Here is a 14,152-nt window from a genome sequence, read left to right as displayed (position 1 = left end):
ATCCATGATTATATTTTGAATGCCCTCTTTATCATAAATCTGAACACCATCTTCTCTTTCCAAACCTAAATTCTTATTTCTTCTTCTTAGAGCAACTTGGTGTGGAAATGGGTAGAATGTTTATCACCTAGTTTTAGCCAATCCAATCGAGCTTTTTCTTTACAAAATGCTTCTTCCTTGGTCCGAGTTTCATTAAATTCTATCTCCAATGTCCTGACTTACTTCATTTGCCACTTATTTTTTTGATTAAATCATTTGCTACTTATTTGGGACCTCTACAAGCTTGGTATAGATTTCATCCTCGAGTCATTGGATTCTTTCTGCAAAATTTACATGCTTTCCTTTGTTCCATCTCGCAAGTTTTTCCTTGCAAGCTTTTTTCTTTTGACTTACTTTAAACATCTTGGAGCCAATCTTCTCCTTATTCTGAGCTTCCTCAGTCACCTCCTTATAAAATTCATCTTTAGTTCAACAAGCATCAATCTTGAAAAATATCTTTCCTCCATTGGAATGTTGGTTTGATATCAACCATGATAGGATAGTGATCTCAACAATTAGATGAAATATGCATAACTTAAGCATCATCAAAGGCAAGTCTCCCTTTAGCATTTGCTACAACTTCCAACCTCACTTTAAAGAATCCCCTTCCCTTCTATTGCTGTAAGGATAATCTTCAAAGCCTAAGTCCATCAACCACTAAGAAAGTTCTTGAGATCAGAGAAAGTCCATCTTGGTCTAGTTTTGCCTCATTTCTCATCACTGTTTAACATATCATTAAAGTCTCCTATTAAAAGCCACAAATCAAAAATATTAGCTACCATAACTTTTAAATTCTGTCTTAACCTTCTTCTTTTTCTTATCATCTAAATCAACATAAATGCCAGAACAAAGATAGATCTTGCCTTCCCCATCCTCCACTTTCATATGAATGATGGTTTGCCTGGCATTCCAAATATTGACAAAGATATATTGGTTCCAAAGAACACATAGCCCTCCAGATAGCCTATTATTATCCAAACTTTGTGTCTCCAAAGCATTTAAAGATAGTTCACAAACTCTATATATGCATATATAGTTCACAAACTCTACACGCTATTGTAGATGTTCAGCTCATTATTCAAGTTTTGTATCATATTCTTTAAACCAATTAATATTTACAAACTCTATATATATGCATACCAAATTCTGTGCAATGCATGGGTCTACAAGAGGAGCTAAAGGAGGGTGGGATGGATATATAAGGAGAGGATGAGGGAGAAGATAGATATCAATAAGATGAGGCAATAATAAAAGTGGAAAAGTAGAGGTGGAAAGTGAAAGGAGAGGATTTTTGTGGAGGTAACTAGATGTAGAATGGCACACTACTCGATGTAAATTAAATGTGCCAGCTCAAGATCCAAAACAAATACAAATTAAATCAAGCAATGATAGTGAAAGAAAAAAAAATGAGGAAAAAAATTAATTTATTTTAAAAAATAAAGGCTAAAACAATAAATTTGGCTTCTAATCTCAAAGATGACTCACCACACCAAAAAGAATTCTCTCACGGCTTATGATGTCTCAATAAATTCTTCCAACTCTCTTTATATAACTCTCACCGTCTCTTAATAGAATCAAACATTCTCTCCCACACCATAAAACAAAAAAATCACCATCTTCTACTAAAAAATAAAAACATCACTATCCAACTTCAACTAAAAAACAAACTCAAATATATTATACTTAGTACTCAATTTAACTAAAGTGGACTAGCACTAAAGATAATTCCAAATAAAATAAAAACCTAGCAATGAATCTCAACACACTCCCTCATTACAAAATCTATACCGATAATATTGAATTTGCCAATGTCATTATGCCATATTACCCATTGCTATCATTATCGCAATAATAGTAACATGTAATAACTTGACAAGCAAACAATGGAGCTACCAATACACGAACCACCAATCTCAAAATCTGTAGCTCTGAAACTATATAGGATGTCATATTACTCAGTATAGACCAAACGTGCTGATCTAGGATCCGAAACAAACCCAAATAAATCAAGCAATAGTAGCGAAAAAAATATTGGAAGAGAAAGACAAATTAATTAAAAAGAAAACAATGGCTAAATAATGAGTTTGGCTCTCACTCACAAATATATCTCATCTTACCAAAAGACTTCTCTCTCTACCTATGATGTCTCAATAAATTCTCCCAACTCTCTTCATGTAGCTCTCTCTCACATACTCTCTCTCCCACTAGAGAATAAAAATATCATTATCTTTAACTACAAGACAAAAACATCACTATCCTACTTCAACTAAAAAATAAACTCTATACACTATGCTTAAGGCTCAACTTAACTAAAGTGGACTGGTACTAAAAATAAATGTCAAATAAAATATGGACTCAGCAATGAATTTCAGCACTAATTATGTGTTTGGTTAGGATTATGAGAGAGAGAATGGATGGGGTTGGAAGGATGGATGGCCCTATCCATCGTTTGGTTCAAAATTTTTTAGAAATGATGGATAAAAAGAAAGAATTGCCCATATATCTTAGCCCACCCATTTACATCTTCCCAAATTGAAAGGATGCAAGAAAGAATAGATGAAGCATACAAGGAGTGGGTTTCTACGTTGACAAAATTACCTCTTATTAATTTTTTAATATAACCTTAATACTTCTTCACTCTTTTCCTAGACAAGATATCCATGCCCCTTCTATACTTTAGCCACCATTCCTCTTCTCTTCAACTCTTCTTCACTCTTTTATTACTAATTATTTTAATTTTAATACATAATTTTCTAATTAAGTAATTATAATGTTCTTCTTTTTTTATTTATATTAACTATTTTTAATTAACTATTTATATATAAAAAATCAATTATTTAAATAAAAACAAAAATTAATTACTTATTTATTTAATTAATATATAAACAAAGTTACATATAATTAATTTATAAAATTATTTATTAACTTAAATTAAATACTTATATAATTATAAGTTATAAAGATTATAAGCTTACATATTGCCCTACTCCTTAGTATAAATAAGTACTATAAATTGATAATAATAATACTTTTTATCAAAAGATAGTTTAGTAAAAATATAACACAAATATCATTTATCTTTTCTTTCATTTTTTCTATATCAAACAAAGGAGAAAATTATTCACATCCATGGTTCCATGTTTTACCAAACACCGATGAGGATGGATGAAAGACCATCCACCATCTCCCTCATCCATCTTTCATCTCCTATCTATCTTCCCTCCAATCTATCCTTCATACCAAATAGAGAGTAAGGGAGTCAAAAAAAGGTATAAGTCAATGCTGGATGAGGAGAGGAAGCTTGATGAGGAGAGGCAGCTTGATAAGGAGGGGAAAAAATAGTAGCAAAAGTCAATTGAGGTGCGGGGGGAGATAGAAGGCGAGTGAGAGAAGGAGATATTGGGCAAAGGAGTATCCGTAATGGCCATGGTTGAAGTAGCATTTTTCTTTATCCTTATGGTCATGACAATTATCAAGCATATCCACATGGGAAAGAAGAGGAAGAGGATGGGGTAGTGTGGGGGATGGGATTAATAGGTTTTCTTTATTTCTTCTTGTTTTAGTTGGAGATGGTATTTATCTATTTTTACTATCAAAGTCCTTTCTTGAAACAAATTTTAACCAATGCTAGCATGAATATTATGTGATCTAATCAATTTGTTGTTTTAGGCTTCGTGTGGTTATTGGTTACCTACTTACTAAGAACAAATTATCAATTCAACTAGACAAACAATCCAAGAATGGGAGCTAAAGCTATTCCATCAATACTCCTGAAAAATTATTTAATTGATTAACTTTTTTTTTTGGTACAAATTTGATTAACTTTATTTCATAGGGGAATTAATCACTAAAGCTTTCTCTTCTTTTATTTTACTTTTTCACCTTTTGTTTCACCTTTTTGCTGCTGGTTAGTTAATTGGGGTGATTATCAATGGTTATGTAGGTCCATCTACTCTCTAATTAGCTATTTAGTATCTAAATGTAACCTTAATGAGAACAGCTGTGCAGCATCCTCTTACTCAATCCTACAAATAACTTTAGTGGTTGCATTATGCAGCGTTCTTGTTAGAGAATCATAGATGATTGTTGTTCATCCACCGAACAATCCATGCCATTCAATAAATATATTTTAGCCTTTCAACTTATAGCTCAGTCAACTAACCAAGATGCATTAATAATGTACGAAAGTAGGTATAACCAGGAGAAAGATCGATCCTTAGTTTCATATACTTTGTTCCTCTCAAGGTAGATAACCTTCATATTAAAAAATTACATGTCAAGATCTCAACGTTTCTTTGTTCTAAAACGTAGAACCTTTATCATAGATGATGCATAAAGGACATAATATTCACTTATATAAAGTTGATCATTTTGGTCTGTCAAAAGCCAAAGTAGCTTGGACGGAATGAGTTCAATGACTCCCCCAATTCCCCTAATCTATAGGGACAACCAAATATGTCCTAAATTGATGTACCTTTGCAATTTTTTTTTTATTCATTTCAAAAAGTTATGTATAGATATCCAATTTAAAGATATTTATATTTTTCATATAATTCATACTAACTCAACTAATAAATGTATCTAAAAATAATAACACAACCATCTAATAAATTCAATAGTTCTAAAAAAACTAACACAGCCATCTAACAAACTCAATAATTCTAAACTAATAATGCAATTATCTAACAAACATAAGTATTCAACCAACATAATATTTGCGAAGAAAAATTGAAGGGAGGAAAATTATCGTCTCTCTAGACTCTAGGGTTTATCCATTTAGGCTCTATTTGACAAAGCTTTTGGAGAGCTAGAAAATACTCTTTGATCTTTCAAAAATACTTTTGGATAATATAGTAGCATTTGGTAAAAAAATCTGAAAGTTGTTTTAGCTTTGCCATAAAGCTAAAAACATATACTCGGAAGAAACTCTATTTTGGAGTTTCTTTTCAAACATACTTTCTGACAAATGTCAGGAAACTGTTTAAATTTTACTGAAATTTTTCATGGTGGTCAAATTACCCATGAATAAATACCATCAAAATATTATACTATCTAAGAGTTTATTAATATATGGTTATAATTGTAATACTTTATATCAAAATATTATATTATAATTATTAACTAACATTAGCTATGTTATTATATTATATTATATTATATTGTATTATATTTTAATTATATATTACATTGCATTATACTATAATATAATATTATGCTACGTAATAATATTTTAACATGTAACAATATATTATTATATTATATTATATCATATATTATCATATTATATTATTATACTATACAATATTACTATATTCAATTATAATTATAATAATATAATATTATTGTTAGAGTATTTTATTACATTATGTTATATTACAATAATATTATACTATGTAATAATATATTACTATATTATACTATATTATATCATATTATATTATGTTATATTATTGTGTTGTGGTATACAATATTATATTACACTATATTATAATAATATTATATTATATTAGAATATTATATCATATTATATTTTACTATAATAATATTTTATAATATACTAACATTTTAATATATAATAATATATAATACTGTCATTTATTATCATTTTATCATTCTAAAAGTATTTTCTCAATTTGGGCATCAAACACATGTTAAAGTTCTAAAACGCTTTGGAAATGTAGTTGCCAAACAAAAAATATTTTTTTATAAAAGCTCTACTTTCCAAAATCTCTACTTCTAAAAGCTCTACTATCAACAATAATCCCAGCCTATGGATGGTCTAGATTGAATGGGATATAGCACAGAATTCATATTAAATATAAATGGCACTAAGAGATATCAGTTAAATTTGATTTCTGTCCGGTATTAGATTTGATTTTAGATCCCCAAAAAACAAAAAACAAAATCAAATATTTTTTAATTTTTAAAATCATATTAAATTTATATTTTTATTCGACTCCAAAATAAACAAAAAATTGAAGTATCTATCTCCCTTGACATTTTATCCTCGCTGCCTATCTTTGCTCGTCAGCAAGGTAGGCGGTCAGCCCAATAGCACCCGAGGGGGTACACTTGTGGATGGGCATGATGGAGTTATCGAGTGTACTCCGAAATATTTTGCTTTTTAATTTTTTTTGACTGTTTCCGTACACGTGCTGTATGGTACTTTCACTGTCAACCAAAAAAATAAAAAAAAAACAGCCGGGACGGATGCGTGTGGGCCCTCTCTTTTTTTTTTTGCATTTTTTAAATACGACACGTGGCTTTTCATGCTATAATCGGTCTACCTGAGCTGGTAGATCCGGTCTAACCAGTAATTTCTTCCTAATTAAACTAATAATTCCTTCAAAAAATATCGGTGCCACTTTAAAGGCCAGTCCGGGTAAACTGTTTGAACGCTGCATTCCAAAATAATAATATAAACCCTCGTCGTCTTCAGTAGGCACACCCTCTTCTTGGTCTCAGTCCAAATCCTTTTCTCTCTCTCCAGCACTCGAGATGGGGAACCTCGGGGGGATGGCCGTCGTCCTCCTCTCCTATCTCCTGCTTCTCCCACTGGCGGATGCCTTCTATCTCCCCGGCGTCGCACCTCGCGACTTTCAGCAGGTGATTTCTTGGGCGATCTTGATCGAATTAGCGCGGATCTGGCTAGGGTTTTACAACTCCGAATCGATTTCGTTCGTGGATCTAGGTTTTCCCTGTCTTGCTCTGTTGGATCGTTGTTTTATAGAGGGATCCACGGAAATCAGGGCCAAGAAATGGTGTTTTAGGATTTTAGATGTCCTAGTTGTTGCTCCTCTACTGCTCTTATACTCGAGGGTTTTTGATTACTTGTCTTCATCAAGAATTTGATTACGCTGGATTATTTCTCTTCGTTGCATTACTGCCCTTCATTATATAAAATACTTGAAATACTGGTCATGTACACATAATATTGCGATGTTTAATTATCTGAAAATCGAGTTTAAGGCTCATGATATTCTGTTGCCAATTATTTTATAGATTTGTCCATGTGATGCACGTTTTGGTGATCTTTATATGCTCATTTTGATCTGTTTGACTGACTTGTTTCTAGTTTGGTAGTAATGTTCGAGATTTGTTTTCTGTTGCTGCATTTGGGAGATTGTGGGGAGTTGAAGTTTGGAACTGTTGGAATTTATAAGGCCATAACACTCATTGAGATTATACAAAAGTTCCTATTAATTAATTTGCGACCATTTTAACTGTGATTTGCTCGACCCCTTTTTTCAGTCGTCCTTTTTTATCTATGTTTTTTTTTTGGTGCTTGGATGGGGAAATTCTTCCCAGATAGCTTCTTCCCGGAGTATTCTATATGATGTAGTACTCTGGAGTACTATCTATTCAGCACTATTTTCTCTCTTTCTCTATCTATCTAATCATAGATTTTGAGTTCCTGCAAGCTGCAATCTCTAGGTCTTTTTGTATTTTTGCAAAACAATTCTATGTTTAAGCTGGACATTTTGCATTTTAAGCATTGCTTTTCTTCATTGAGTGCAAATAGGCTTAAACGGTCATGTTTAGACATAATGAGATATTGCCTCTATGAAAATCTTGTGGCTAGAGTTGGAGAGAGTAACCTCCATAATTAGAGCCTTATGTCAATAGAAACATTTCCTTTGGGTTGAGGCTGCTGAACTATGAATCCAAGATATCGCCATGCTAGCTCACATTTTACCTCAATCAAAGACATGAATTTCTTATTTCCAACTTCGGTCGAGGATTCTGACTTTATGCGTTAACATGTCAGTGAGATTGAACATTTCTTTTTGGTTCTGTGTTTGGTGTCTCAAGTGTATTGCTTGTCAATGCCATCAGCGGCGCTGACCAGGAAGCTATTGGTGTTAAGCATGAGGAAAAAATATGCTTCCCAATTATTTAGAGATGCTATTCATTAAGGTTTAAATTGAATATGGATTGATATCTATCACCTGAGGCATATATTGGCTATATTAATAAGTTTCTTGATGTGTATAATTTGTTGATCTTATATTGTATCTTTCTTAACATATTGACCTTTAGTTATCCATTAATTTGTTGATATTACATTACTGCCCTCCGATCTTCCTTTTTGTCATAGATCTATGACCAGAATCCTTCTTTTTTTTGGGTTGTTTTTTGAGCCTGGTATTTCTTCTCACTTTTACTTTCAATCTTTAAATTCGTCTTCCTCAGTATATTTAAATACATATTTGCTGTATAAATTTCTGTTCAGGGTGATGAACTTCAAGTGAAAGTGAATAAACTCTCATCAACAAAGACACAACTTCCATATGATTATTATTTCTTGGATTACTGTAAGCCTTCTAAAATCGTGAACAGTGCTGAGAACTTGGGAGAGGTCCTACGGGGTGATCGCATTGAGAACTCTGTTTATACTGTGAGTCGCTTCAAAACTTTAGTCCAATAAACAAGTACAATTCATTTTTAATCATGGGAATAATAAGACTTCAATATTTAAGTTACTATCTGAACATGATACTGTAAATCTGTGGTGTCCAAATCAGTTTAAAATGAGGACGGACGAGACATGCAAAGTAGCCTGTCGCACAAAGCTTACCCCAGAAGCTGCAAAGAATTTTAAGGAGAAAATTGATGATGAGTATCGGGTGAACATGTAAGTTTCTTTGTACAGATTGCTTTTTTACTGAATATGTTTGCTAATATTACGACATCTGTACAGTTTTTAGAGTTATTACTTGATCTAATCTCGCTTACAGCATTAAAATCATCAGTTATTTAAATGTGATTATGTAATAATGAGATTATGATAGATGTTATATTCATACCAAATTGGGAAGAGAACCATATTTCCTGATTATGAACATGAATATTTTTCTTTACTTAAAAAAACTGACAGTCTAAGATCTTAATGTAAATCTACCATGTCCTTCAACATTTGACCATCCTGTTGTGCTCTATACAGGATATTGGATAATCTTCCTGCAGCAGTTCCGAGGCCAAGGAGAGATGCAAGTCAACCACCAAGTTATGAGCATGGTTTCCGTGTTGGTTACAAACAAAGCCAGTTTACTGCTGTAAGTTGCATGTGGTGGTTTCTCTGTGATTCTTGCTTGTGCTTAAATTGTAGTTAACATATGTTATTTAACAGCAGAATAATGGTGAGAAATATTACATTAATAACCACCTGAGCTTTAGAGTTATGTACCATAAGGACCCTGAAAACGAGGACGCTCGTGTAGTTGGTTTTGAGGTTACTCCAAGCAGGTGCAAATGCTCTTCTTTTTTTTTCTCTCTCCCTTCCTTTCTTTTCTTTCTTTCTTTTTTAATAGTTCTTCTCTTTTTACTTCTATGATAATGTTGAGTCATACTTGCTTGTTGAGTGCCTTATCTCTCTCTTAAATTCTTAACTGTTATTAAAGAGAGTAGTTCGATGTTTATTCATTACTTTATCTTCCATAATATGCGAACTATTCATACAATGAAACTCAATAGAGCGCGATAACACTAGTTATTACTAAGGTGACTTCTCTTATCTGCTTTTGCAACCTCATGAACTCCATAACTTTTGAGGTCATTGAAGCCCATGATGGTTCCTTTTTTTTTAAAAAAAAAAAGGTGTGTGTTTGTGCGCGGCAGGCGGGTGATAGGGGCTGATGAGTGCTGCATTTTGTGCATTAGTTGTGCCATGTTGTTTGATAAAATTAATGAATTAGGTACTCTATGTAGGTAGGATATGATGCCTATGGCAGCTATAATTCTGAAAGATAAAGACAGTAAGAACTAGAAGGTAGTATCATGGATGCAGTAGTGTGATGGTAAGGACAAGGTTTTGTTCCATGTTGATAGAAGACAGATGGATCAGACTATTGCCCTTGCCACCCAGTTCTCCACAAAGCTGGTAACTGATGTTCCTAAAAGAATGGGTACCCCAATTATCATTTTCTATCTTTGCAACAACGTACAAGTTTTTATTATAACCTTCAGAATTGTTTGGTAGAAAACATTTGGTGTTTAGCCATCCTTATGGTTTCAACTATCAAGGATTGGCTCTGCTTATGCAACCCATAGGATTGGAGTCATATCAGTCAGTATTGTTGTGACATGGCCTTTTCCTACTCGTACCACCTCTAATAGGTGCTTTGGGGTTCTTATTATACTAAAAAAATGACCAGATATTGTAACTTTCTATATGCGCTTTAGGGGATTGCTTTAGTTCTGGCTTCAGCTTAATGTATGGAAAGTTGTCTTTTTGAATATTAGGAGTTTCTTAATAAAGTGTCTGATGTGCTAGATTAGGGGTCACAGTGTTTTGATGCCATTTGAACCATTTCTTTGTTTTGTGGTTAGCATCTGCTTGATGCTTAATTAATATTCCAGGTTATCTGTTACAAAATTGTATTGTGGATTCTTTCACGAGTTATGGTGCTTCCATAAGATATGCTAAGAGTAGTTTGAGGAGGTTAATAGTAATAAAAAAAAAAATTAATCATTGTAATGGAATTGTTGGAAAAAGAATAGCTTGAACTAATTCCATGTGAAAAAAAATTCTCTTTTGTTCAATTCAGATCTGCTTGATGAGCTTTGCACTAGTATCTCTTATACTTTTAGTAGCTGTTATGCAAAGTACCAGATTGCTACTATTAGTGGACTATGATGAACCTAATCTTAATTCATGCTTTTGCATGCATGCATTGAACCGATATGTCATTTGCTCTTTCAAACAGTGTACGCCATGAGTACAACGAGTGGGATGATAAGAACCCTAGATTATTGACATGCAACCCAAGCACCAAATTAACTCCAAATGCCCAGAGTCCACAGGAAGTTGCTGATGATACATTTGTTGTATTCACTTATGATGTTATCTTCCAGGTATTTACTCGCTTCTTCAAACTTACTTTCTTTGACGAGATGCGGTGCTAACTTCCATGGCTTTGCCTCTTCAGACTAGTAATATCAAATGGGCATCTCGTTGGGACACTTACCTCCTCATGAATGATGATCAGATCCACTGGTTTTCTATTATTAATTCCTTAATGATTGTTCTCTTCTTGTCCGGCATGGTGGCAATGATTATGATGAGAACCTTGTACAGAGATATAGCAAACTACAATCAATTGGAGACTCAGGATGAAGCCCAAGAAGAAACTGGATGGAAATTACTCCATGGTGATGTGTTCCGGCCGCCAATCAACTCTGGTTTGCTCTGTGTGTATGTGGGAACAGGGGTTCAGTTCTTTGGGATGACCCTGGTCACCATGATAATTGCATTACTAGGATTTCTTTCTCCTTCCAACCGTGGGGGTTTGATGACTGCCATGGTCCTTTTGTGGGTCTTCATGGGCCTATTTGCTGGATATTCCTCATCTCGTCTCTATAAGATGTTCAAAGGTACAGAGTGGAAGAAGATTACTTTGAAAACGGCTTTCATGTTTCCAGGTATTGTTTTCACCATCTCCTTTGTGCTGAATGCATTGATCTGGGGTGAAAAGTCTTCTGGTGCCGTTCCCTTTGGGACCATGTTTGCGCTGGTTTTCCTATGGTTTGGCATATCAGTACCACTAGTCTTTGTTGGTAGTTACCTAGGTTTCAAGAAGCCAGCGATCGAGGACCCTGTAAAGACCAACAAGATCCCAAGACAGATACCTGAGCAGGCTTGGTACATGCAGCCAGCATTTTCTATATTGATCGGGGGTATTCTTCCATTTGGTGCTGTCTTCATTGAGCTCTTCTTCATCTTGACCTCAATATGGTTGAATCAATTCTACTACATATTTGGCTTCCTCTTTATAGTCTTTGTAATCCTCGTTATAACGTGTGCGGAAATTACCATTGTGCTCTGTTACTTCCAGCTTTGCAGTGAGGATTACCACTGGTGGTGGAGAGCATATCTGACTGCAGGTTCTTCTGCATTGTACCTTTTCTTATATTCAGCATTCTATTTCTTCACTAAGCTTGAGATTACAAAGGTTGTTTCTGGGGTCCTGTACTTTGGCTACATGTTGATCGTATCTTATGCATTCTTTGTATTGACGGGGACCATCGGCTTCTATGCTTGCTTCTGGTTTGTCCGCAAGATATACTCCTCTGTAAAGATAGACTGATGATAGGGTGAGCTGGTGAGTTTTTATCAGGTTCCAAATGGCATTTCAACATAAAAGGCTGGTTCGTTGAGCTGAGGGATGATTGGTTGAAAAAGTGAAGATGGGAGAAGAATGAAAGATGAAGGAAGAAAGTTATCTCAGTACCTGCTGGAGGGCTTTGGAGCAATTTCAGGAGTTAATTATTTTAATTGTAGGAATCAGGATAGCATGCTAGGACTTGTTTGTATCTTCATATTCCTGTTTTCTTGGAACTGGTTGCTGTTTTCATTTCTGTTTCATATGTTGTAACTTTTTGCTTGGACTACACCATTTCAGTGAGCAACTGTATATCTTCAAATGGAAATCATGCCAGACTAGTCTTCTCGTTGCTAGATTGAGTGAAGATTTACATGGTGATATGTTTGGTCACTGCTGTCTTTGTTCGACCATTGGGTTTTACTTGCCCTCTTTATCTGCCATACATCATTTTTGTTTATACCTTTGGTCTTTTTACTTTTCTATTTGGGTAGTATGTTCAAGTCATTTGACATTGGATTGCAGCATGTTGATATGCTCGTGAGCCTTAAGGCATCTTGGGAGTAGATGACTACGAGGTTCATTTGCTGTAGTAGATGCCTTGTACCCCACAAATTGCCAGATGCCTGATTTCTCTGGAGTCCACCGAACTGCCCTTTGTCTGCTATTAGAGCTGCCTCAACGGCTCTCAATTGTTTTCAGGTAATAAGCTCTCAAATTCGTCTCAACTGTTGTTCTGCAATTGCCATCCTACTATACGTCTCTACATCACTCAATTCTCTCCGGTCCTACCATTTCCCTCTCTTCCAATTATCTATCTGCTTTATATCTAGGTGCATTCGATTCCTGGATGGCCAAGGAGGTGTCACTACTCAACCACGGAACCGTGAAACCGGATGAAGTGATGTTTGGCTATAACTCACTTGACCGCATCTTTTTGGAGAAATGACAGGACTATTGTTTGGTTGCAAAAAAAAGTAAGTAGTTAAATGCATCTTTTGAATTATATGGACAAGAAAAGGTAACAATTAAGAACGGTAAAAGGTGGTAAAATGGGGAGAAAAATGAGGGGTGGAAGACTTAAAACCATCTGGTTAAAGTTATTCTTCCTCTTCCTTGAAACATCTTTAACCATGATTGGTTGGTTCGGTGCACCGGTAATTGGTGCATCTCCGTACATGGTCTGTCGTTCTTGTGCTCTCACCAGAAAGGAGACTCGAAAATTTTGAATAACAGAAGGGCGGATGTTATATTCCATCCTGCTGTTTCTGGAACTCTCCTGGCCAGCTCTAATGGTACAGAAGTAGGCGACAAAGGCCAGACAGAGAACATGAAAAACCTAAAAAACAAAAGATAAATATCAAATATGAAGAGTAGAGAAAATTGGTCCAAAAACTTTGTTTCTTATCAGAGGTCCATTGAGTTCTGCCTTGGAGGAGAAACAGGTTGCTGTTTTTTTGTGCATTCTGGCTGGTTTTTTGTTCCCCTAGAAACTCTGAAATTGTGCTCCAATCAAATTGACCAGAAAGTGATAATCAGGAACGAATTCGAACTAATTCTCATCACCTTGTAATGCATTTTGACCTCCAATCAGACCAAAAGACAACAATATCATGATGAATCTCAGTAAGCTTGCAGCTAAAAGACAAGAAGTCCGCCAGTAGTGAATGATTCATAGATAAATAATAAATCATGTTTTCTTATATGTCTTACTTTTATTATTTTTCTGTTTAATTTTATTATTTTTCAGTTTAATTGCAAGGAACTCTGCTAGAAGAGTAGGGCTGGCAACAGCCAACTGGATACATTTGGCCTAAACCATGCCAAACCGTGCACGACCTATCAGACCACAATAGAGTACATCACTCATACCAAGCCAAACCCTTTATAAATCAAGCTAAAACCTGCCAAGACAGGGTCCTCGATTCTTCCTGATTCCAACAATGTGCTGATATCCTCCTCATCCCCTTGAGTTTCATCGCATTCTGGCCTCATATTCTGCAGGACATGGA

At 34.6% G+C, this 14,152-nt stretch overlaps 1 protein-coding gene across 2 annotated transcripts; it reads left to right on the top strand.

Annotated features, from left to right (window-relative positions):
- Positions 1-6,422: 6,422 nt before the first annotated feature.
- Positions 6,423-12,533, top strand: LOC103720537 (transmembrane 9 superfamily member 7-like). 2 transcript variants are annotated; one of them, XM_008810284.6, is made up of 7 exons: positions 6,423-6,645; positions 8,273-8,437; positions 8,565-8,674; positions 8,984-9,095; positions 9,173-9,285; positions 10,746-10,893; positions 10,968-12,533. In XM_008810284.6, exons 1-7 carry the CDS (start codon positions 6,538-6,540, stop codon positions 12,123-12,125), a joined length of 1,914 nt encoding a protein of 637 aa, XP_008808506.4. In that variant the 5' UTR covers positions 6,423-6,537; the 3' UTR covers positions 12,126-12,533. The 2 variants fall into 2 exon arrangements, with proteins under 2 accessions (XP_008808506.4, XP_008808504.4); XM_008810282.6 differs by having other exon boundaries at positions 9,170-9,285.
- The last annotated feature ends 1,619 nt before the right edge of the window (positions 12,534-14,152 follow it).

This window comes from Phoenix dactylifera, chromosome 1 (assembly GCF_051530095.1).
Source record: "Phoenix dactylifera cultivar Ajwa chromosome 1, Ajwa_hap1_PhDact_Kaust_v1.1, whole genome shotgun sequence".
Lineage (NCBI taxonomy): Eukaryota > Viridiplantae > Streptophyta > Magnoliopsida > Arecales > Arecaceae > Phoenix > Phoenix dactylifera.
Note: the sequence above shows the minus strand (reverse complement) of the source record. Positions and strands in the feature narration are given on the sequence as shown.

Bases quoted from the DNA above. Each gene is read 5' to 3' on its own strand.
- LOC103720537 (XM_008810282.6), top strand. From the start codon at position 6,538: ATGGGGAACCTCGGGGGGATGGCCGTCGTCCTCCTCTCCTATCTCCTG. The intron at 6,646-8,272 runs GTGATTTCTTGG...ATTTCTGTTCAG, and splicing joins CACCTCGCGACTTTCAGCAG to GGTGATGAACTTCAAGTGAA. The intron at 9,286-10,745 runs GTGCAAATGCTC...TCTTTCAAACAG, and splicing joins TTTGAGGTTACTCCAAGCAG to TGTACGCCATGAGTACAACG.